The sequence below is a fragment of the Pezoporus flaviventris genome, unplaced genomic scaffold (genome assembly GCF_033815535.1).
Source record: "Pezoporus flaviventris isolate CSIRO_AGI_PZ_B2104156 unplaced genomic scaffold, CSIRO_AGI_Pfla_v1 ptg000081l, whole genome shotgun sequence".
Classification (NCBI taxonomy): Eukaryota; Metazoa; Chordata; class Aves; order Psittaciformes; family Psittacidae; genus Pezoporus; species Pezoporus flaviventris.
This window is the reverse complement of record NW_026892629.1, coordinates 1,943,204-1,969,131: the sequence shown is the minus strand read 5'-3', so window position 1 is coordinate 1,969,131 and position 25,928 is coordinate 1,943,204. Positions and strand designations below refer to the sequence as shown.

Below are 25,928 nucleotides of genomic sequence, written 5' to 3'. Positions count from 1 at the left end.
AAGACAGCAAATACAGGGTTTTTATAGACTTGTTTTCATGCAGATTTAGTCATCTTAAGTCTGAAATTATTTAGGAGAAAGATGACCATCTTAGTACAATTCGTTGAATGTAAATTTGAAGGCAGACAGCTTGAGTAAAGTTATGCTTTAATAGTACCACTGGTTACAAGGTAAGCAAACAGAAGGCAGGTAGGAAAGAATCTTCACAAATCCATACCTTTTTTTTTTTCCCCTCATTTCATGTGACTTGCCTACCTCAAAAGCTTCTGACATTCTGTACTTCTGAAAACCAAGACCTGCCTCTTCTGTCTTTCTCCAGGGTCTTCCTTTTGCTTCCTCTGTTGACTTGCACCCTTTGGAGAGTGAAGTTACCTTGAGAGAAAGAGGGTGATGCAGCTGCTTCAACAAGAGCCACCCAATCCACTCAGTGAAATAATACTTAAGAAATAATCCAAGGTGAAGGGTAAGAGTATGAAATGTGACTAAGCAGTTAGGGAATTTCTTCCACTTCCCCACACTAGGTAGCAAATAAGACCAAATGCAGCTGGTGAATTGCCAGCAGAAGAGAGTGTTCAGTTTGAAAGCAGGTAAGGACTTTGTGTGCATCCACACTGACCAGCTTGAGGAGGAGACAAATGCATCCTATATAAAAGGGTGCAGCAACAGGTCCTGTCCTGTAGTGCTTAGTCATGCTTGATTGTATACTCGCAATCTTCCCCAAAAAATCAGCATTACTTTACAATGTTGGTTTATTATAAGAGAAACAAAAGGAGAAAGTGCGGTGTGGACTTTAGTGCCTGCACTCGAGTGGACCACGGTTAGACCTACGCCTCTTAGGGCTATCTCCTTCTTTGCTCCCAACCCTGCTGGCTATGGCTGCCAGGGAGTAGCGAAGGTGAACTGTCCGGGCCGGGCGAAGCGGGCCGGCCGGTGGGCAGGGGTGCTTTGGGCGTGCTTGATGGCCGGGCCAGCCGTCCCTCCGCGGTGTGCCGCGGCGGCGGAAGCGCAGGCGTGCTGAGCGGGGCGGCAGAGGAATAGCCGGTCTCCTGCACCGAGCAGGGGCCGGCGCAGACCCGGCGCAAGTGCAAAGCGGGGTGTCCGGAGGCTGCGCTGGCTCCTGAGGTCCTCGCCCCTTACCTCCCCGCTCCCGGGACGACTTTTTTTGAGAGGGAGGAGGTTACCTTTTCTTAGCAAAGCCCCGTCCCTTGCCAGGGGAACTTTCTACGTGCCTGTGCGTGAGAGGCAACTAGTTGCACTCGCTCAACTGCGAGTGTTTGGCTTTTCCCCTACCAGCCTCCTCCTCTATCTAACACCCTACACACACCCCCCGCGCCTCTCCTCCCGTTTTGCTCCGAGTTGCACTTTATTTGTGTGTGGAGAAAAGACGGGGGAACACGACTTGTAGAGGGGATGTCCTGTTTTTGCCAGAGGGGCAGTGCAAGAGGGGAACGTCGGCTCGGAGAAGGAACGAGAATAAATAAATAAGGAGCGGCCCTTAAATTAAAGGTAGCGGCATATCCCGGCAGCGAGAAGGTGAGTCTCTCCCCGGCTTCCCCGTTCTCGAGCCTCCCTCCCACCCCTTCTGCTCAGGGGTGGAGGAAACCGGCTCCCTGTCGCGAGTGTATGCGTCCGTGGAGATGGGGGGAGATGGGGGTGTGTGTGCATGTGCTTGTGTTTAGGGTTTATTTAGCGTTGTTTTCCTGTTGGTCCGATGACCAGAAAACAAAAAGTTGCTGCAAAACAAACGTGATGGGAAGGAACAGCGGAGCCGTCCATCGCAAACCAGAGCCAGGCTTTCACCTCCGGCCCCGCACAAGTTTAGTTGCAGAAATCCCACCGGTCTCCGGTGCGGACGGGGTGACTTTCTGCCTCTCTCCAGGTGACAGTCCCAGCCGTGTTGCCGTCACTACCCTTCGGCCGGCTGTTACCGTGGCTACTGAGGTGAACCCCGAGGCGGGCGTAAGCCGTGCCGGCTGCCATCGCACTGTTCCCCGCCTGCGCCTCCCCGATAACGGCGGAAATGGGGGCCCTGGGCTGCGCCCCGCGAGCAGCTGGGGGTGCCGGCCAGCCTGGGCGAGGCGGGAGGGAGGCTGGGGGTGGGAGGGCTCCCCAAGCCGCCCTGCCACCTCCCGCCCCTGTTACGGCCAGAGCCGGGGCCGGCTCGACCGGAGGTTGGGAGGAAACAAGTTTTCTGGCAGCGGGGAGCCCCTCTGGCCTGAAAACAAGCAGGGATGGTAGCAAGCCCCTTCCTGAACTATCTTCTGCCAGCGAGGTTAGGGTTTGGGCAGAGCGAGGAGTCAGGCAGCTCGTCGGAGACCCGCAGGCATCGGTGGCAGGGGAGATCGGTTCCGCCGCTCGCACTTGGGCCCCTCTCTGACCCGGGAGTCTGCCGCTGCTGCCTCCATCCTGCCTTGGGGCGCCTCGTGCGTGCGGTGTTCGGAGTGCCGCTGGACGGGATGGGGCAGGCTGCCTCCCGGCCGGCAACCCCACGGGCCTTCGGCAGCCACTGTTCTCACTGCCCGGGGGAGCTGCCCGTTGTTTTTGTTCTTCGGCGTTTCCTCTCCCTGAGGGCTCCCTCCTGCCCGTCCCCTCCCCCGCCCCGACTTGTTTTTTTCTTGCGGTTAAAAGACAAAAAGGCACGTTTTCGGGTCGTCCCATCTGGGGTCCCGGTCCCCGCTGCGCAGGAGGACGGAGGCGCAGGAAAGCCCCGGCGCGGGGGTCCCGCTGGCGATAGAGGGTCCTGTGTTTTGGTTTAAAAGCATTTCCACGTGGGGAAGCCTCCGTGTGTGTGTGTGTGTGCGCGTGTGTGTGTGTGTGTGTGTGTGTACTTGATCCGTGAGGAGGTAACAGGATTCTCCGTGTTCAAACCCAGTGGGCTGCTGGCCATTAATTTGCTTCCCCGGCTGTCATTACAGACACTTCCCAAATCAGATACTGGCGGAAAACCGCCGGCTGGGTTTCACGGGCTCCGGCGGCGGTTCTCCCTGGGCCGCAGGGGCTCCACACCGTGCCCGGGCGGCGGGGGCTGCCCCGGGGCCGCCGCCCGGCACTCGCCAGCGGTGAGCGACCCCGCCGAGAAGCGAGAGCGGGACCCCCTGGCAGGGCTGCTGCCAGTCATTACTTGGCATCTAAAGTTTCATTTACGTTTATGAAGCTGTCGCTCAGAGCCAAGTAGGTACTGCGCTGCCTTCCCGTTATCCTGCGGGCGGGATTTAAAGCGCGCACACGGAGGTGCACCTTCATCTCGCGAGTGGGGATGTGAAGTACATAGCTGGTATTTGCACAAATCGTGGGAGGCAAGCTGTAGCAGACAAGGGAGCGCCTTGGCCGATTCGGGTTTAAGCACGAAGCCATGCTAGAACAGTAAGAAACCAGTATTTTCAATATTCTGGGTTTTGTTTTGCGTGTTTCACTTGCTGAGACTAGAAAGTATGTCTGGGATAAACTAATCAGCAGTTTAGGTTTGGAGTGAAGTATACAAAGCAAGCATCTTTTCTGTATGGTAAATATTTTTTTGTTGTTGTTGTCTGACCTCATTGCTTGTTTGTTATTTGAAGAGTGTACTTTGAATCAAAGCTCAGCTTATATCATTGTTTTATTTCCTTAACACTCAAAAGAGAAGTTTTGCAAAGTTACAGTGGGTTTGACTTTTCGTACTAGTATTTCTGAAAATGCTGCCGAATAACAAATGTTTGCATACGCCCGACGTGTCATACTGTGAATAAAGTGGAACTACAAATTGACATTTCTCTTAACCTCCCTGTGATTCTTTCTGTACATTTGACATCTAACATTAGCTGGGCTACGTCTGAAACAGCTCTTCGTGCTTTCTTTTGAAAATTCTGGTATTTATGTTGCCAAATATTCTTCAATCAAATATAATAAAAACGAAAGAAGAGTGTGGTGGCTAATCTTTTATGTATCTTTTTTCCAGGTAATTCATGTGCATTTAGAATTTGATATGTATATGTGGTTATACTAATAAATTTAGTTGAAGATTACTCTTGTTGTATTTGTACTTATTAATGGCTTCAAAACACTTTGCAATAGAAATCTGTTCTGCTCTATGGATAATGCCAATGGGATAAATAAATTTGAAGCAAGGAATTTAGTAAGTAGAAAACAGTTAATTGCTTTTCCCAGTTAAAATGTTTCAAATAAGGCAACTAAAAATACAGCTATAGATAGTGTCCTGTTGCATATTTTTAGACTCTGATGCAAGCTTTGAGAGCTTCTCGTTAAACTTTATGCAACTTTTACCTTTCAGTCCTAGAGTTAATCAGTGTTAAACACTGACATTTGGTCTGGAAGAGGTACCTGTCTATTTCCTGCATGACCTGGTGGTATTGCATGACATTCAGTGCAATCCTCCAGTGTTGAAATTTAAACTGCTTTTTCCTCTTTTAAATATGAAAGCTAATACAGAAAGAAGAAAGAAATTCCTGGAATTTCTGTCAAATGCTCTAGGACGCAGCTACCATTTTTTTCTGTATTATCTTTTTCTGTCTTGAAAGTAGAGATTTTATGAACTCAGGGTAAAACAGGTCTCCCTTTTTATAAGGAGAGTTTATTCAGCATACTTCTATATTGCAGCTGCTGATCATATTTCATTGAGCTGTTAAAGCACTTAAAACCTAAAATTAGGTACTGTCTGGTAGTAAATATTTCAAATCACCCCTTGAAGAAATAAATAGAGAAGACATTTTGAAATATATCATTGAACAAGACTAATCTTGCTTTGCTTTTACTCAAAATAATGCAATTACAATCTAAACCACTGATTTCAACACAGTGTGGGTTTTTTTCCTTAGGTTTTCTTCATCTCCCACACTTTTATTATGATTTTATACTGACTTTATTTGATATCATAACTTGGTACTCTGTTCAAGTTATGTTTACTGCAGCACCGCTTGCATTAACAGGTGTCGAATTAACTTCTAAAATACCTGTACTTTTAACAAGTATTCTTCAGGTACTAAGAACTTAATGTTCTTAATAAGTAAGTCAGTAAGCTCCCTTGCTTCCTGGTGTGCATTTGTCTATGTTTTTTAATTGCAGAAGCTGTATACTTGCTTTTTTCCCACATTTAAGATTAGTAAATTTACAGATTAGTATTTTTAATTTGTGGTTTTTTTTGTTGTGTGGCAGTTTCCTATTTGTTTTTTAGTTGAACATGAGAATAGGTTTATTTGCTCGTTGTCATTCATTTTTAGTGTTGTCAGGGTTTGCAAGGAGAACGCAAACACAGCGGCATCTGTCAAGCTGATCAAGTATTTTTAAAACTTCTTGAAAGTTCAGCACTAAACCAAGTCTTGTAGCAGAAACACTCAGATGTCTTTGATTTTTACTTTGTACATAAGAATCCAATGTTATTTCTGCTACCTAATGTATCTATAATCTTTTTGCCATTTTTTGTTAGAAAAACGGTATTTATGTTATGCAAGTAGAAGAAGAGTTTTGAGATTTCGTCACCGATTGAGAGGTTTACAACTAAACTTACTATGTGCTATTTTTCTAATTTGAATTTAAATATTGTGTAAATGTGTACCCAACTTAACCTTTTCTGTCATTGAAAAGCGCTAATTGATCTTGCTGGCCGTGACATAATAGTATAGTTTGATATTTGAAACCTTTCAGCTTTGCCATGGCCCTTTAATCACCCCTGAGATTTCAGGGTATGGTTATACTTGAAGGCATAAACTGCTACTCTTTTAAAAATTAAATAAAAATGGTTATTAAAAATAAATTATCTTTAGGGTATCTTAAAGTCAGTAGATGTTTTACCTATCAAAGCCCCAGTCTTCACAATATACATTAAAAATTTTCTGCTTTACTCAGATATATTAATTGACCTTTTAGATGTTGCTTTACAGAAATCAGATTTTTATGCAGTAATTTTTTGTCCAAGTCCACATTTCTGTGTTGCAATGCTATTAAATCTGTCATTAAATCTGAAGTGCTTAAAGGAAATTGGATGCACTTTGTAGTGTGAAAGCTCAGATACAAGGAATGCTTATCCGTCAAGGAAAGAATAAAATTTTTTTGAAAAAGCAGTAAAACTTACATTTTTAGTCCACACTGGAGGTTTTAATGATGCCAGTTGCTTTTGGGATGCCTGTAATACAGACCTTGGTGAAAACTGTTTTTAAAGCAGTTTCTTCTTTTTGTCTCTAAGCATGAGAAACGCTTTGAATAGCTGGCCCGCCTTTTGCTTTAATGTTAAGCAGTAAAATTACTTTGATGATTGATTATCCTATATCAAAATGCATCACTGGGCAGTCTCACTCACAAGATTGTATATAGGCTAGTTGTCAGACTTTTGAGCAGAATGTCAAAAGCTAATGGCTGAGGAATACTAAAGTTAAGCATTTTATTTTCAATTTGTTTAAATTTTCTTCATGATAAGGGAAGATTATAATGAGGAGTGATTATCTTCAGAACTTTCAGAGGTCTGCATACCAGTGAGACTAGTATTTGGTCTTAAGCTATTAGACTCAGTTACTAGGCACTAAACTTTGAGTTAGACTTCAATTACCATGGATTTGAACAGAAGGATTTTAGAGGTTTTCTGTACCTGAATTTCTTTGGAGGTCTGCATCCTTTTCCTAGAACTAGAGAAATAAATAAAATTATGGCCATTTTTCATTAAGCAGCTGTCCATGGAAGTACATTGTAGTGAGTGATGTTGCAGGACTGTGTAGGGCTGTTTAATGAGATGTAATTTAAGTGCTGTCTCTGAAGAACTCAGCCTGTCTGAGCTGGCTGGATATTGTGTCTTTATGCCTTGGTCACCTCCTCTTGTGGCTGGACTATACAGTTTGGCTGATTGGGAGCGGCAGATTGCAGAAAGACCTCCCAAGGCAACCTGCAAAATATTCACATGCAGAAGTCTAATTGAAGTTAATATGCACTAGATTTTTTGCAACATTAAAATATATTGCTTTTGTGACATGACCGTATAAGTTGACATTGTCAGCAGTGTAAAATTATTGCTGCCTTTTTTTTAATTGGGTAGATACAGCAAGTAACTGTTATGCTCTTGACACATACATAATTAAACCACAAAACCCTGCATTAAAATACCGTGAAGGGTCTGATTTAGACCACAAAAGTAACAGAAATACAGAGCTGAGTTTGCAACTTTTCAAATAATTCTCCTCTATGGCTCTGTGTATATAACTATTGAAATCAATGCTGGTGCATGAGGTAATTGGAAATTTTAGTCGATGTTTTGTGCCAGATCCTTAGCTGTTGCAGATTGGACTAGGAATGTTGAAATTACTGGAGTGGTCTCACATTATGCCAGATGAGTATCTAGTCCTCTATTCTTAGTGCAGCTTGTTTTTTTGGGGGAGGATGTTGTAGTATACTTTATATGTGTGAGATCACATGCACAGAGAAGTGATCCTGCGATACTTAGGAATACTTAGAAAAAACAAAAGAGGGTTAAGTATAAATGTCCAAATAATATATTTATGTTTTCTTCCATTTTAAGGCATATTCATACTCCTGTATTAGAATATATCTTTCTTTTTTTTTACAGCATTTTACAAATGACCACAGAAATGCTTTTTACAGTAATTGTGTCTATGCAAATCGTGCAGTTACTTAGAAATATTGTTAATTGACAGTATTATTTTAATTCCTTTAAGGCAACTTTGTTGCTCACAAAAATAAACAGTCAGGTTGCCTTTGCTCAGGGACATTTTGTGAATGCCAAGCCTATTCAATGAAAGGTGTGAAGTCTTTTACCATGTTAAATCCCCCTTTTTTATTTACTGTAGTATATTCCCAGTGAATCACAGAAAATGAAGTTCACCTTACTCCCAAGTGAGAGCAGCTAAACCAGCCTCTGTATGCTCCGGTTTATGCATCCTGATATCACGCTATATGTGAGGTCTTTCTTCCAGCTCTCCTGAGTATCCCAACTTAGACGTGGTTTCACAAAACCAGGCATGGCTCAGGCAGATTATATACATTTCCTTTGCCAAGTTCTAGCAATGCAACTCAGACGCAACCTAGTGTTCCTGGTGGTCTTAACACAGAGAACTAGGGAGCTGCAAACTAATAGGGCCAAATGGTATGGAGGTTTTACAAATGGAATAATCCTGTTCTGGGAAAGGGTCTCCAAAATAAAATTTCCAGGTTACCCCAAGGCAAGATTTGGAACTGTGGTAGGTTTTCCAAGTGGAAAGATAAAGTACTTTTCCACTCAGCCACCTATTTTTGTGTTTATTCTAATCTGGTGTGATAGAGGGAGTTGGTGTGATGTTCGTTCAGTTGACTGCCCTTTAGGCAAGCAATTTTTTGTGTTCAAAGCACCATCAGAATGCTGAGTTCACTGTTCAATAGTATGGCTGGGAATCACCTGCAGTAAGAGGTCTTTCAGCTAAAATGACCAGATGATATGTTTCCTAGCCATTTCTGGTAGCTAATTAGCTATGATTGATTCAGCTTGTTTTCCAATTTTGTAATTAAATGATAGTCTGATTTCTCCAAGGGCTGAATAGTCATATTTTTGGCTTAGGATGAATGAAACGGAAGGAATTGCTCCTTGATAGTTGTGAAACTACTCAACAGTTTGAGGTCTTGCTTAGATCTGCATTGAAGAAAGTCCAGGATTGGAACTGCAGCCCAAGAGACCCTGTCAAATCAGAACTAAACTTGCAGCAGCTTGATTGTAAGGTCTGTAGGAAGAGGTCCATCATTTTGCTCTGTTTTTGCATCGTTTGCTAGGGGCATTCATTCATAGAAGCAGTAATAGCAGTAATCTGTCTGTGACCAACCATGTCTGATGTTCCTACGCCCATCTGTTTTCTGCGGCAGAGGATGGAAGAACAAGAAGCTATGGTTTCATATTTGATGGCAGTGCTTCTTAAGCAGCCCCTTACCCTTCCTCTGCTGGCCACTCGTTCAAGTTGGATCTGTTCCTTGTTGTGGTTCATGAACAGCTGTGCTGGCAAGGAGGCAAAGGTCGGAATGAGTGGCAGCACCCGCGCTGCCCAGCCTGGCACCAGCGCTGCAGAAATAGCTGCAGAACCACAGTCTCCGTTACCTAATCTGCTACCTCTGTTAACTTAAGTGCAGGGTCAAGTCTGTGGGATAAGTGAAATTTTTAAGAATGAAAACATTGTCTACAAAAATGACCCCTCGATCTTTAACCAAAAGGTTTTGTTGATCTGTTTATTTTTTCAATGAAAACTAAAGTGGATTGCAGTAATTTGCAGGTATATGTGCAGCTCTAAAACAGTAGGGAAAGTTATGATATCTTTGTAAGGGACAGCTTTGATGTTCTCAAAGAAAGGCAGGAGTTAGGTATGATACCAGACCACAGATCTTCTCCAGATCTGTGCATCACTGTCCAAAAGCTGGGCTCACAGGGGATGGGCAAAGCATTCTCTTAGCACTGTTCCTAGGGAAAGAAGTGGAATACATTCTCAAAATTGGCCACTACTTAGCTGTCGTTGTAGACAGCTTAATTTATGGCGACTATTTTTTTATTAGTCTCCACTGTTGCAGAGTATTAACTTACATGCTGTTGTGTTCTAAATGCCTTTTTATGTTGTTCCTATAGAACACTGAAATATGCATGCTATAGCACATCACAGGTTTATGAACACTTGAGCATGCTGTTCTAGAGATAGTACTTTTGATGTAAGTACAAGTTTGATTTCTAGAGATAAGAGTAGTGATGTAATAAAGTTTTGGTTTTGATTAATAAACTTGAAGGATACAATATCAACTTGTCACAAATGAAATGGATTAAATGGCAAACTAAAGCATAGATTTCAAAAAACCTTGTTAATGAGTCTTTAAAGAGGACAATATTATAAAGAGGTTTTCAGGGCCTAGTTATCAAATAAAAACGTGTTAATTATTTTACCTGTGACACAAAGATTGGTAAGTTCCACAAGAAGTAATACCTTTGAGTAGATCAATGGCTGACCTGATGAAAGAGATCTTTCTTCTTACAAACTTTCTTGTAATTCTGTCAGACTGTAATGCCTGTAGTACTGCTACTACAAAGGCTGAGGGAAGAGTTAAACAATGAAGAGCAGATTGCTGAGTAGTCTGTCTTGTTAAGCAAGCTGAGAGCAACCAAAAAGTATGTGCTTTGTTGCAAGCCAGCGGTTTATTTGAAAAAAAAACCAACCCAAACAACTGGATGCCACAGCAAATGATCAGGATGGTATCATAGCCAAAAAAAAAGGAGTAGTAATTTAAACAAAATACGAGGCAGAGTAAGAGCGGTTACATTACCTGTAGAGATAGCATGAATGCAGCTACTACTCGAAAGCTGTGCCTTCTTTTAGCTTTAGAAAGGAAACTTCAAAAATTGGAGGAGTTTCAGATATAAGACCAGAGGAGTAATTAAACAATTGGAATTCCAGGGGATGAGCAGATTTTAATTTACCAAAGGAGAAAGTAGCATTGTTCAAGCACAGCTAATAAATATCTAAATCGGGGTATGGAAATATGGTAAAGGATCCATTGTCACAGCAAAAGTTGTTAAAATCTGGGAATACCTGTTTTTCATGATTGGCATGCCTTGTGTGGCATGCTTTATGCTGCCTCTTGATTGAAGAGACTCACCTGTGGGATGGCGATCTGTTCCATGGACGTCACGGCACTTAATGTTGGCAGCTTCGGCTGCATGTAGGGACTGTTGATGGGCCAGGAACTGAAATGAGTGCAGGCACCTCTTGTGAGGATCAACATCATAAAAAAATGTGGACTACAGAGCACTTTTAATACAGGTTTTAGTGCTTACTTTGGGCTGGACAAAGGGGGCACACAGTAATTTTGCTATTTTTGATTTGTTGTGTTCTGACAGTTTCAGTTTAACTTGACATCCGTGGTGCAGCACTGTTAGGCTTTATGAGTAGTAATTGCCCTTCTGTGCCATCAGAAACTGCTGGAGCTGCACACTGGCACCAGCAGGAGTTCCTTATTCTGGGACAGTTTTGCATTCACATTTTTTGTTTCCTGTTGTTCAGTAATTCCTTTAGAATGGAAAACTTTCTCAAATGCAACATTTGGGAGTTACTGTCAACTTCAATTAAGAACAAGGTTGCATTTCTCCTACCAAACCAGAACCAAAGTACCCGTGTTTATTTGCAGTGGCTTTACTTTTATATTTATTTCTGGCGCTTAAGAATGTTCCACTGAAGAGCTGTATGAGAAATACTTGCAGTAACAGTAATGGCAGCTGACAGGCAGGGGTGGGCAATGACACTGACAGCTGAAAAGGAAGGGCAAGCTACAAGCTTCCTTCTTCATCAGGGTGTTTCTAGGAATCTTAGTATTTGAACTTCATCATTAACTATCATTGCATACTCATAGTGCTGAATACGCTCTTCAAACTGGCATGGCTTTTAAAAACAAACAGGATGTATACATTCTGTGTTGTCACGGCTTTCATTTTAAAGTGGGTTTGGATTCATTTGGTTAATTTATCCATCCTTGTAAAACTGCTGTTTGCTTTCAGCTGGAGGATGTGCTTATTTTTAGGTTCTCCTGAATTCTAAAATGATAAGTAGGGTTTCTCTTTTATAAATAACCTTTATTGTTACTTTATGCTATTTCTGTATCACAAGGTGATTTTTTTTTTAAATGTGTTGAAGGTAAATTTGACATGTCTTTGGGGGAGAAGAAATAATAAATAATATTTTCAAGTTGACACTGTTTCTTTAAGTATTCTGACTAGCAAAGTGTAGTCTTTCTGTTTTCAATGGCTTGTTTATAAAAAACTGAAATGTTTTATTTGGTTTGTTTTCAGCTATTTTCTATCAAAAAAAAAAAAAAAACAAAATCCAACAAACAAACAAACAAAACCCTCCCCAAATCCCTACAAATAAACAAACAAAAAAACCCAACAAAACAACAGAAAGAAAATATCTCTGAAATTAACCAAAATATGCTATGGAATAAAACCCAGAATCCTCCCACCTTGAAAAATCTAGTTGTTCAAAAGATTGAAATGGCCTGTTAGGAAAATAAACGTAAAGTTTTTATTCACGTTCTAAAAGTGCATGCTTCTATCTGTGGCATCTTTGCATTACTTCTCCCTACCCCCCAACCCAGAACCATCTCCCTTTTTTGGTAAGGGTTGCGTGGGTTTCATCAGTCATGAATTTGAAAACACTGTGTTTAATTTTTTTGCAAATCAATTTTCCTACATTTTTAGGGGAGCACAGTGGGATTCTAGTTTAGATTTGTTTACACATGCAAGCCAGAAACAGGCTCAGCATTTGTTTTATTTATTTCTGGCTGGAATAATCTGTAATTGATTAATCCGGAATGAGTCAGAAGAGCTCTGTGTAGCTGCATGCCTTATCTAAGTGTGAGTGAAGAGGTCTATCACGATTGTGAAGCCAGCAAGCATCAGTAAATTCACAGCTCTGGTTTCAGTCTCGGTAATTTCATGGCATATTATGCAATGTTAGGAGAAGGGAGGAATTGTTGAGTTTACAATTCTGTACTCTGAAATTTCTAAAACTAATCCTTATTTGTTGCACAGGTATTAGATGGGAGTGCTAAGAAGAGTAGGGGAGTTGATTTTAACCATATTTTGGTACCTGTAAAATTGATACTCATTTTTCCAAGATGAGTGCTACACTGAAGTATTATTTTACCTACAGTAAATGAGACACAGTGCTTGCAGTTGTTGACTATTTGCCAAGAAGTATTTCTGTTTTCCTACTTGTTTTATTGTATGATAATAATGGGACACTTTTTTTGTGTCTGACATTGCACCTTGAAACTTACTCATTTCAGATGTATTGTTTCTATATACACTGGAACATGCAGTGTGCATCCAGTTTACACATATGCATATTCTTGTGCACATGCATGCTGGATGCTGTGCTGCGAATGCTGACCGGGTTCTGAAGGGTGCTCAGTGCAGCCCGTTCCATCTAGCCGGTGCGCTATCACTCATGTATTTGCTGTGAGAGTGAGGGCTCTTGTTTATAGAGGAAGCAGCTAGATCTGTTTGCTTTCCAGTGTATTGTGGAAATTCCCCCTGTATTCCTTCCCTGTAAATGAGTAGCAGGAGTGTGCTGGGTTGCAGTCAGCAGGAAATCTCTTTGCTCAGAAGCTTACAGAAGTTGCGTGAGTTGTGTGAACTCCTAGCGTAATTCTGCTAATTCAAAATAAGGAATAATGTATCTTGTCTGAGCAAACGGTCTGCAAAGGCAAATTGATGTAGGCAGGTGCTCTGCGCAGCACAAACCTCAGCGAACGTGGTTTCCTTCCACCAGGGGCCGCTGGATGTGCTTGGAGCTGAAAGGAGCTGGGTAGGGAGGGGGGCGGCCTACGCCCCCGCCCCTCCCATCCTTGACAGCAGGTCAGCGGCTCCTTCCGGGTAAGGGAGGATGGAGCTCGGCAACCTGGAGGTCATTCCAATAGGTGGAGAAGTGGGACCTGGATGTGCTACAGAAGGTTCAGAAAGCTCTAAAACTCCTCTAATAAGGGTAAAATGCTCATCCTCAACAAGCTAAAATTGGGTTGAGACCCAACTGATCTGAAGAGGGCCATCCATGTCTAACCAACTGAAGATGTGGGCCTGAGATAAAAGAAAGTATTGGAAGAGGAGGAAGGGAAAGACAGGCATTCCATATTCCTTTTAATTCTCTTATCCGTGGAGCAAGATTTATTTCTACTGATACCGGGAAATCCGCGTATCATTAGCATCCAATACTGAGTTTTCCAAGAGGAGCATTTCACTTGTCTTGATACCAGTAGGCAGACACCTCAGCTAAGCCTAAACATGCATGAGAGATTCCCAAGTCACTTCTGTTTCCTGCAGGAATCCTTATGGTTAAAAGGAATGTGAAAAGAAAAATTTGAGAGCTAAAAAAAGGTAGAAATCCTGTATATGTCTCTCCAGCTACCAGTTTTTATGAGGAAAACAGTACATGTCCCTGACAAGGTCATACTCTCAGAATGGTGTTGCTTGCCTTTTTAAGTGCTTGCTATGTATATGGTGTTTAAAAGTTGTAATTTGTTGTCCCTTCAAGTTAGGTAGATATAATAATCTTACTGTTTTTTCCACTAGTGAAGAATTTTTTTATTAGTGTTGGCGCTCACTTCAAGAAGATACAGTGCTTGTATAAGAGAAAACACAAAAGACAATGAAGCTAAAGATTAGTTAATATAACTATGCTTACAAATATAAATTATTTGTAAAATTAGGCAGAAATATATCAAGTACTAGATTTTCTGAGGTTAGGTTGAGAACTGAGTTTTCATTTTGCCTTACAACATAAGAAAGCTGACATCTTTTTCTGTCAAAGCATGACAGTGATCTCCAGTTTCTAGAAAGCCCTATGATTACAATTCTGCTTATTTTAGAAGTGTTAAATTAGAATATATTTCTTATTGACTTGCCTGCTAATAGTTTCACTTGAGTTTTGAAGAAAGGTAGGCTATAAAGCACATCAGTCTTATTCCCCATCTGGGGCATGGATCTTTCTTCTTTTTCGAAAGTGATACTATTACGGCCTGAGAAAGCAGTATGTGTCTGCTGCCCGAAATACGATTTTGGACTGTAGATACAGGCTAAACTGAAATTCTAATAAATCAGCATTTGGTTTCCTTTTAATTTAGGTTATGTTTTATCTTTTTCACATGAGACTGCACATGATACATGTGCAGACAACTAGAAGAATGTTTTCCTAAGTAAGAAATGATTGTTAGGTGGTGCCTGTTTCTTACTGCCTGTACCCTCTCCTGTTCTTTCAAAGAAATTAATTTTGTGAGAAGCAGCTAGCATAAAATTGTATCAGTTACTGAGATTGCTATTCATATGCACTGATTCATTAGCAATTAATATTCTCATTACCAGCTTTGCATAACCTTTCACAGTGCCTCACATATGCTTCACTCTCCTCAGATGCATGGTTCTTTAGGAACCGATGCAAACCCAGATGGAAGCTTGCCTGAGTCTGGGTGAGTTTAGACCCTGGAATTGGTCCCCATTTGTTGTCACTTTACTGCTACACCTCCTGCATTCATTCAGTTGCAGTTATAAGCACTAAGTACTACTACTATCACACGTTTCTGAAGTAGAGCACTAGAAAATGGGAATTTGCTCTGTATGTGACAATTTCTCACTTTACATTTTGACTCTCAACCTGTGGCTGTGATAGAAATGCAATCTTCTTTGTGGCTATGAGTTAATTATGTTAACCACAGCAACATTCTTTCAGTTTCTTCTCTAGGCTACTTACTGACACATTTCAAATTGTTAAAAGCAATATTGTAAATTTAGGATGGAAGATTTGGGAGGGATTTTCTGCCTCTTGTTGTGTATGCCAGAGCATGACTCTGATATAACCTCAGTAGAAGCAGATGTTCTTCAGATGAAACAGAATAAAAAGAAACTGACAGTGTGCTCAAGGGGATTAACATGAAAAAAATTGTGGTAGAAACAGAGGACCCCCCCCCCCCCCATATTTCACCTAAGAAGACCAATTCCTTGTGGATCAAGAGAGGAGTTTCTTCCTAAGATTTTGGGTTAGGGTGAAAGGGAGGAAAATTTTAATCTGATGGCCTAACTCCTCTTCTGGATGATGGATTCTTCCTGGAACTCCATCTCTCCATCTGGCTGACTGGGGGGCCTGAAGCAGCCTCTGAAATACCCTTTGGGAAACAGTGCTTTAGGGCTGTTTTTCACATGTGGCTCCCCAAGCTTCACATTCTATCCTGAGCTTGTGAAAGTTGCAGCACAGGATCTTACTAGGCATCCCATAGAAAACGGAACTGCCTCAGTCTGTCGTTTGTTGAAATCCTAATTTTCTGGAGAAATCACTGAGAGGAAGAAGGTCACATCCTTGCTGTCCTGCATTTTTGTTTACAAAGCAGTATGCAGGAATCATCAAGTAGTTTCTTTTTTTTTTTCTTTTTAACTTATAGATGTATCTCTGGGAGGAAACACATGTTTCTCCTCATGGTCGAGCCCTGGAAGTTGCAGTTTAAATTTGATGAAGTGTTTTATTCCCCCAGATAAAAATAAATAAATAAAAAATCAGATTTAAATGCATTTGTTGATGAGGAAAGTCAGGAATTCTCCTAATTAAGACATTTCTTAGAAAGGTAAAATTTTTATCTGGGAACATAAAACACTTCATCAGTTTTAAAGCCACATCTGCAAGGACTGGATCAAGAGCAGAAACAGGTACTTTTCTTCATTCGGGCTTGTCTGTGAGTTTAAGACTTTTAACAACAGTTTTAAAAATATTTAAACCCAGTTAGAAACACTTGCAATATAATGGGGATAAGAGTGCCCTCCCTCCCTCTGTTTTTAATCTAGTTCTCTTGATGGGATAAACTACAAAGTTGAATTGGTAACCGGATTAATGCCTCATAAAACAGCACGAGGTTACAATTATCCTTTAATTTTATATCTTTATTAGGGAGTAATGTTGGTCTTATTTAAATCACTGACTTCTCTAATACTTTTTCTCCTCTTTTACAAATTTGTAAAACTAAACCCTAAAGGATTCGGTCTAAGTGCAATTGGCATAACTGCCATTATAAAAATTGTTGTGTTAGCAGTTGGTTATAATCAGAAGCTTTTACTGGGCTCAAAATGTAGCAGGATTTAGCAGTTGATAGGTAGAATACTGATAAAATATTAATTCTGAATTTTATTTTAAAAAGTTAAATTTCCATTAAGAGTATTAGAATTTTGAGGTAGTGTGAAGTTGAACAACCATACCCTAGAAACTTCTAATTTAGCATGTTCATGCAAAAGATGTCTTTAACACACTGGGTACTTCTGCAGACCTTGTCTTTGTCCTAAAATTCAGTTAAGTTTAAAAATTTGTGAAGGTCAGTCTTTTTCAAAAGGGGACTAATACAAATGGTATATCTAATGATGTATTCCAGTGGATACATACACCTGAATTTTGGACCGCAATACTGTGCATGAACCATATGCAGTTCTTTATAAAACTCCTGTTGGACCTGCATGGTCAGGATGTATTTCAAATATTGATACATTTTATTTTTTTAATGAAAAAGGTGACATCCATCTGTTGATTTCAGTATGCTTTAGTTAAGATCCTGATAAATATGGAAAGAAATGTGAATATGGTTCCATCTGTTGTGGCGCCATAGTGAAGTAGTAGTTGAGTTTTACACAGAAAGTGAGGGATCTGTCACTTTCTGTCACTGACAGTCAGAATTAGGGCATTTAATGTTTGAATACAAACCAGGTACTGACTTCCAGTCAGTAAACTTAAAAACTAGTCAAACAATTCATTCCGAATTTTGTATTTTACTACCAAGTGCTTGACTGTTTCTTTCTGCAGGCAGTCTTACTAATGCAATAACATGCACATACTTCAAACTCATAATTAAATTAAAGCAGATTTTGTGTTTAAGTTATTCATGGAATATTTTAGGAATATTTGTAAAAAATTGCCTTTATATTTGGAATTGCCTCCTTGGGCAGGGGCTGCCTCAGGAAATGCCATGTAGAGCTGTGTTTTATCACAATACCCATTGTTCTTGGTAGGCTCCTCTCTGAAATTTACCTATAGTGGGTGTTTTAGATAAGCCTTTCAATTTCCCTTTTCTCTCCATTGGATGAAGACTGCAGGAGATTTTTACAAATACAAGGGTGTGGACCCCGTGCTGACTGAAAAACCGTGGGAGGTGGTTACTGTTTTGGTAAATGCATCATGGGTGAAGATGTCAGTGTCTTGGAACTGAGAGGACACTAAAGCTGTTTTGAAAAACAGGAATTATTTTCAGCTTTCTGGTAAGGTGAAATATATGCAACATGATTTGCTTACAACTAGTATTTTCCTTATGTAACATCATGGCAAAAATTAGCACAATGGGAATGAAAATACTTTTGCAACTTAGAGAAGAGGAAAGGAAAACAGGAGGGTGTAATCTGGTGGCAGGAAGAATCCAGGTGAGACTGGAAAGAAAGGCTGGAGCTGCGAACGTGCATGTGTGTATGTTATAGGAATCACATGATGCAAAACACAAGGGAAAATGGGGATTTATATTTTCTTGAGCAAACAGAGGTATGTCAGCTAAAGGCACTTCAAACTAAGGAGATAGACACAGGGCAACATAGGGTGTAATAGGTTGTTGCTATGGTTCTTTTCAAATGTTCTGTGAGTGCCAACAGAATTACACATTGTTGAACCTCAGATAAGTAATGGTAACATTTATGCAGGGTGGAGGTAGCGTAAAGTGAAAGTGCAGGTCAGAACTGAAAACAAAGATCCGTAATATGTCCATGTTGTTGGATATACTGACAGGTAATGGTTTCTTGGGCTTCTTGTTGATAAACAGATCCATGGCAATATTGATAAACACCTCATGGTTGTTTGGGTTCCTTAATTTATGTGTTTAGATACTGTCATATATTTTGTTATCTTTTAAATGTAAGACAAGCTTTGATTAATAATATTATGATTATTACATATGTGAAGTATCCCTGGCACATGCTTTGTTCTAAATGATGCAAATATGTGTAAATCCAGAGTGGATCTTTTCTGAGAATGGCAATTGTAATATAATTGTGTGGCTCTATATATAGTTAAGGTCACTGTAATCATTTGTATACAGAGCTCTTAGAATTTTTCCACTGAAGATCTCCATATTTGATGAGAGTGATTCATCCTATGAGAGAAGGCATAGACATAGCAGGTAGTTAGGGTAATGTCTGTCATTTAGCACTTTGTAGGGAGCTGCTTGTTATAAACCACTTTGTGCATTTTATTTAATCCTAAAGGAATTTAATGGACTTTAGAGAGGGGACTTCATGCTGATAATTGCATAATAAGCTTTTTCTGCTAGACGTTTAATGACTAAGAGGTTATCATTAAATGTGTATTAAGCAGTTTTGTTCAACCTTTTATAATAGTCTTTCTAATATGTTCTCCCAAGGGTTATCTTTGGTGTCTACTTAAACAACTGCCTGCGTTAAACATTTTAGCTTTTTCATTGTTTTATTTTTATAACTATTTTTCCTTGCAGGAGTTGAAGAAGACCAGGTTGGACGAGGCCTTGGGTGACATGGTTTAGTGTGAGGTGTCCCTGCCCATGGCAGGGGGGTTGGAACTTGATGATCTTAAGATCCTTTCCAACCCTAACTATTCTATGATTCTATGATTCTAAGTATTCCTGCGTCTACTGGTATATTTTAGGTACCTTCCCAGAATAATACTGGAGGTGTTGAAACATTTTATATGAAATTAGGCTTCATAGAAGCCAATGGGACCTTTGCTGTAGATTATAGTAAAACCACTGCCTCAGTTACCGTGTTTGTTTATTGCAGATTTGCCTTAGAAGTGAGGCCCACAGACTAACACATTAATTTTTTCTCCTCTTTTTTAATTTAGACTACTGAGCTATAAATTGAAGGGAAGATAATTTCTGCTTGTTGGGGAAAAAAACAGGTGAATAACCTCCATGGAAGACTCTCAGGATCTAAGTGAACAGTCAGTAAGTACAAATGTTGCTAAATTGAATGGAATAAACTGAATTCTGTTCAAGTTGTGTTCAAAGGGATTTTACTTCAGATTTGAGAATTATGGTGAGATCTGGGGAAACCTTCTGAGCTTCTAGATTGAAACATTTTCTTAGCTCATACACAAAATGAGTGGGTTTAATCTTTTTTACCTCTTGCAAGGTAAAAGCTCATAGTTGTATAGGATTTTGCAGAAATAGAATTGTTGGAGGGTTGATGCATGTGATTAAGGTACACTGGAAAAATAGTACTGGAAGAAAACTTGCACAGTCATATACCTTGTTCAAATAATTGTATCAAAATGTATATCCATAATGGTCTGTCAGTTTTGCCAAAGTAAGAGTTATCAAAACACAAACAAGAAGTTTCAAATGGTCAGGCTGTGGCAGATGACATACATGAATTGTCTCAGGACTCTCCTGCAATCTCAAAGGGATTGTGAGAGTTGGCACTGTATCTCCCTGTCCCATGTCAGAGGGTCATTCCTCTTGTCATTGATGAAATAGCTGCGAAAAATGGGTGAATATTTCATCTCCTTTTTCCTTTCTAATTTTTACTTTTCTTTAAGGGTATAGTCTCCAGACTTCTTTAGCACCAGGCTGCAGTTCTAAGGAGGCAGCATGCTCTGATCAAATTTATAGTTGGCTGGGCTTGCCATCCTATTTGCTTTGGTTTTAACATCTTAATTTCTAGTGGTCACAGTTCTGGTAGATTTTGCAAGTACCATAATCCCCAGGAGTCTCAGCTTGGGCTCAGTGTACTGAAGATCAGCAAAGGGATTTCATATTTCTATTTCTGACATGCTGAAAAAGGTTATCCATGTATTAAACTAGGTTTAATGTCTTTTTTTAATAGCAGAGACTTTTATAGGTAACACAAGTGCAAGGAACTGAGTTGTGTGTATTTTTAAAATGTCAGTAATCTTTAATAAGGAGTACTTTGCTCCTGACTGGATAGCTCCTATCTGAGACTTTATCTTGGACTAGAGTTTTATTGCTCATTTAAAATGGCACAGAATTGGAAAGTCTTAACAGTGTAAAAGCTACATGGCTTCATAATTTAATAAAGTTTTATAAAGGTCATAAAAGATTAAGCAGGAGTTCTCTCATAGTCTGTGAAATAATTACTCTGGGCAGCGTACATGGTAGGTTATTAATAGGAAGTAGACGAGCCAGTTTAGCCTAGTGCAAAAATGTGTTTTCATAGTAGTTAAGATGTTTGCACCACTGGATGCCTGATAAATGCATACCTTAGTAGCCATTTTGCTACTTCATCGTAGTCTAATTTCTGTAGTATTCTTCATAGTTACTGTATAGCTTTATACTAATATATGAAAACAGTCCGAAGTGGTATCTGTGCCATGTTGCATATTGAGGTAGGATTTGCTGTCCTTACACTATTATTGGTGTCACAGAAAACTGTGATTCAAGACAAGAGATTATTCTAAATCTTTGCTGAATCGTGGCAGAACTTCAATGTAATGAGTGGGAAGAGTCCTGTTTCATCACTCCTTTTGTACAGGTGGGCACCCAGACTAAGATCTCACTAAGGTTTTGAGCACTGTTCTGGGAAAAGGAATTGTGGTGTGAGGCCCATCTGCCTAAAGCAGATACTGAACCTTTATTTCTTCACTTCAGCAGCAAATTAAAAAAAAAAAAATAAAAAAATCAAAAGAAAATAGTGTTCCTTGTTTAGTTCTTTAAAAGCTGCAGGGCAGGACTGTAGGCTAGAGATCCCAGGTAGAAGGTGGCATTCTCTAGCCAAATCTTTGGTGGTTTAACCTCTAGAAAAATATCAAGTTTATATCCTACAGCCCTTCATACTGCCCTGGTGTTCTGTACTGGGTAATGTGTTATATGCTGGTTAACTCTAGGCAGTTTCTGCTCATCATGCAGGATTTCTGGGTCTTGACATGTTCAAAGAGCCTAGGTACTTCATTCTGCCTTCAAGATTCTTGGCTGGGAGCTGGGTGCATAAGATTCAGATCATGGAAATTCAAGGAGCCTAAGGATCTAGCTGCTGCTGTGAGCGTATTAGATTGTGTGAATAACCATGAATGCGCGACCTGTGGTCAGACTTGTGCTGGCACCTTGCCCCGAATATTCTAGTCCTTGGTTACTTGAAAGACTGCCTGTTTCTGCAACTGAGAGGGGTTAGAAGGTGCTTGCTGTTGGATGGTATGTTTGATGGACAGTTGGGATTTTTGAGTAGAGAGATTCCTTCATTGAATTAATTTCCCTGGGTCTTTTAAGAGGCTTTAATCCGTGGTAAAGGAGTCCAGGCACAGTTACTTGGGACAGTGAACAGGGTTAATTTTGAAGTTTTATTTTAAGGAAAAGAAATGGGGCTAATCTTGGCAAGTAGGTCTTCCTCCTGAAGTCTGATGGTCTGTAGTGTAGCATTTATTCTGACATTCTCCATAAACCTGAGATCACTATAATTGTTCTAACTCAAGTTTTTGTTGTTTACCCTGTCTCCTCTTAAAATACACTCAGAAGAAATGATTGGTTCTATGATTTGTCTTTTTGAACTATATCAGAGTCAGGTGAAACTCATATGATCACAGCTGTGAACAATTCCACAGCATCCCTGTTGCCATATAAGAAATAAACTCTTCCACTTTTGTCTCAGAGCAGTGACCACATGCTGCTTCAGAAATCTAAGTGTGCCCTGTTTAGAGGCTGTTCTCCAAGCCTCTAAAGAATTACATTTGACTGAAATGAGCAATTGCTGTGTTTTCTGAGCTGCAGGATTTATTAGATGTAATGTATTTACCATTTATTGCATTATGTCAGTAATTCATTTATTTTTCCAATTTTTTTCTTCGAGCAAATTCCTTGCCCGGCTACATTTTTAAATACTTATGCACCAGAAGGTAGTGTCCTTGCCTGTTTATTGTACTGTACAGCCTCCATACAGAGAAATCTGTTGTGCTCCCTTTCCTTTGCTTCTCACTTCCAGTCCCATGTGGCAGAGGTGGGGATTAATCTAGATCATACAGTGATAAAAAGAGTCAGAATTAGAGCAGAGTTTGTTTTACTTTGGTTTTCCTGTCTTTACACATCAGTCACATAGGTAAATAGCCGTATTTTGAAGATCAGCAGGAAAATGATGCAAGTTACTACGAGACACAGAGGAATGCTGGGATCCATCAGGTGCAGCTGAGATCCAGTGGGTTCCTGCAGCTAGTGTGGAACAGGCTGGTCTGGGATATATCATGGTACTGTACTTCTTGGGGGGGGTGTGTGTCCTGAAGAGCTCACAACTCTTTTTTTCTGTCCAATTCAGGTGCAGAATATGCTTGTACATCTATGCATAGGAAGGAGATTTTTTGTTCATTGATAAAAAGGTTCAGTTGATAGTATTCTGAAAAAAAAACCCAAGAAAACAGTAAGACACGTATCTCACAGACAGAAGAAAATAACCAAATGGTCCTTTTTTTATGTTCTAGTGTGATGTCTGTCACCATGTGCAGGCTACTGCTGGTCAAGCAAAAGAATACTTAAAGCCACGTAAATTGGTTTTACGTGAACAGATGTGGCTGGATAAAAATGTAATTTTAGTAACTGTAGTTTCCATAGACTTTATATACACTAAATTAGAAAAAAAAAAAAGATAAAATATGTTAGATTTTATGTTACTGTTATTGCTACCCTTCAGAATAAATGTGCTGATTTATACTAAATTCCAACTAGAAACACTTTTTTCAGAAGATGCATGTTAAAGATTTTTCTGTTGAATTTTGAAGTGGGGTAGATCTTGTATTTATGAAGAATCTAGCAGTCAGAAGACAAAATTTTTTTAAGACTGGTCTTGGAGATGGTAAATAAAATGATAAATGTTTTGCACCTTAGTGGTCTTCTATTGTGCCTTGGTATAATAAACACATACAGGATTTTGAGAACTGCAGTTTTACACTATTTTTTCTTCTTGTAGCCATTCTTTGCTGTTCAGTCTGTATTAGTAGAATTAAAATAACTTGGCCACTTACTTGCTAGTTTAGGGTTTCAAACGGCTTTATTAGAAACTGGTGTAATTTCATCCCCTGGCCCTTTTAGGGCAGCAAGCATATTTAGAGTACTTTATTTTAACTTAGAATTAGACAATAGATTGCAATGCTGTGGGACAGGACGCTAGCAGATGTGAGACTAAACCGGAATGGAAAGGTTTTCATTTTTGTGACATTTGGACAATCATCCCCATTGTGCCCTGGGTAAAGTATTTGTTTTTCATCACATTGTACAGGCTATCATATCTGTTACTTGCATTTATGCCCCACTTGCAGCTGGTCAATCCCTGGCAACCTTTTTGGACAGTGTTGTTTCCCCATTTTTGTTTTGTTTTAACGTATGAAGGTGTCAGGTGTGATCCCTTGCAGGTCAGTGTTCAGCTGTAGCTACTTCTCTGTTCCACAAACCCTGCACCTGCAGTATTTAGTCTTCTCCCCTCTGGGTGGGCAGCCTGTTTGCATGCTGAAAACTTTGACTGAAGCTCATTTCAATTGAATAAAAAGTAGTTTAAACTCTTTTACTGAGTTTTCAATGTCATTCTTTAAAAGACTGTTCTGTATCACAGCATAGAATGTTGTGGTTCTTACCTCTGTTATACCACACTTGGTATAGGTAGGATTTGGAATATCACAGGCGATTCATCTTGTCAAATAGGTGATGTTGGTTAAAAGACGCCCCGTACTGGAATTTTAGGGATGAAACTAGCTGGGAAAATTGTTACTTCCATAAGCTACATGAACTTCCCTCAAAGTAGATACTGTCTTCTACACAGAGGACTCAAGATTCCTGGAGCATGGAATTCTGTATTAATAATGATGTTATAGCTCTGATGCTATAAGGATATCAAAGGCAAATTCTATTATATTGTAACAGATAATACCACTAGAAAAAACTTTCAGGTACAAAAACTTCTTTTAAGGCCTTAAAACTGGCCCAACAAGTAGACCTTCTCTGAAGTTTCAACAAAGGCTTATTCACCTAAGAAAGTACTTGTATATATGCGTGTATACATAATATTTGGAACAAATGAGCCAGTCTAATTAGAAGTATTGCCTCTCCCTATAAATGGTGCATCATCAGAATCTGGCAGGCATATTTCAAGCTCTGCAGATGTATTTTGCTTGTAAGATATGATACTTGTTCAAGCATTTAACATGCCAAATTTATAAATGCTATATGTTTAATTGATTTTAATATTGCATTTTAATTTGGAATTACTCATGACATTTCCAAGGATGTCCACGTTGGTCTTATCTATGAATGCAAAAATCAGTATGTTATAATTTCCTTAGCACAGTGATTGCATATCAGCTTAGGCTTCTGATTTTGAGAGTGTGCAGGTGATTTTAACATGTCCAGAAATACTTTCTTCTTCAGTAAAAAGAGGCTGTAGTTTCATAATACACAGAAAATATTTGATAGTATGACAGTGAATCAATCTTCTCTAGCCTTTTCATTTTGTAAGGCTAAACGCCTAGTGCTTTCATGTCTATTAAACTAATTACTATATGTCTGTTAAACTCACGTGTAAATTCTCATACAAAAAATATGGATTACCCTGAACATGTATTTGGTTTATTCTCATTAGATTATTGTAAGAAGTCCAGATGCAGTAGTGTGCTAAAGAACATGTGGGAATTAAGGGATGTGATTAAGACCACTACAGTCAATGGTATTTCTCATGTGCTTTAAGTTAGGCACATGCTTAAATACTTTTATGGAAAAAGCTTGGAAATACAGTACAAAATAAAAGCAGTCATTTCAGAAATATTTTATTAGCAAATACTTCTGAATGATTTGTGGCTATAGCTAGTATTTTTTCAGCATCATGTAACAGCCATGGTTTCTTTCTTCTCCCTGTAGTAACTTTTCTCTGAGCTCTACCCCAGTATGTGAGTGGTTGACATGCAAGTCAACTTCTATTAGAAAAGACAAGAATGACAGGGTGAAGTGTGAAATTTTTAAAGAATAAAATGGTGAAGAATTTAATTTTATATTTTATAAAGTATGTCTTAAACACATTGAGCACATGTAGAGCCATTAAACCACAGTCACATCCTTGTCCTCTTTTATGTTATGTTAAATCTCTAGGAACTTAAAGGAGGAAATGTTAGAAGTGTTGAAATGTTATGGCTACATAATGGGAATATTTTTGCCATAATATAACTGAAGACCAGAGCTGACTGAACAAGCCTTTTCTTAAATGTGGCGACAGACCTAGTTTACCATATCTCTCTCTTTGTCTATATATGTTAGCTGCATCCTGACATTAGTTTCATGATATTTAAGGCAAAATAAAACCAGAATGTTGTTGAACAGAGCTACTGATAAGCTGAGTTTGTCATTTGTCAGCTAACTACAGTGCTGAGAAATACTGTGAAAAGATGTATAGTCCTTCCTGAAGAGTTTAAGAAGCTGTA

At 39.7% G+C, this 25,928-nt stretch overlaps 1 protein-coding gene across 16 annotated transcripts in view; it reads left to right on the top strand.

Moving 5' to 3' along the window:
* The first annotated feature begins 1,074 nt into the window (after positions 1 to 1,074).
* Positions 1,075 to 25,928, top strand: part of EYA4 (EYA transcriptional coactivator and phosphatase 4) — a 150,699-nt gene continuing 125,845 nt past the window's right edge. For 5 of the 16 annotated variants that reach the window (XM_061474849.1, XM_061474844.1, XM_061474843.1 and 2 more), the window contains exons 1-2: positions 2,830 to 3,363; positions 19,371 to 19,473. In XM_061474849.1, coding sequence (XP_061330833.1) covers positions 19,441 to 19,473 — 33 coding nt within the window. In that variant the 5' untranslated portion in view covers positions 2,830 to 3,363; positions 19,371 to 19,440. Of the gene's footprint in view, positions 1,534 to 2,827; positions 3,364 to 19,370; positions 19,474 to 25,928 lie in introns of those variants that run through there. The other 11 variants (XM_061474846.1, XM_061474848.1, XM_061474842.1 and 8 more) reach the window with 5 other exon arrangements.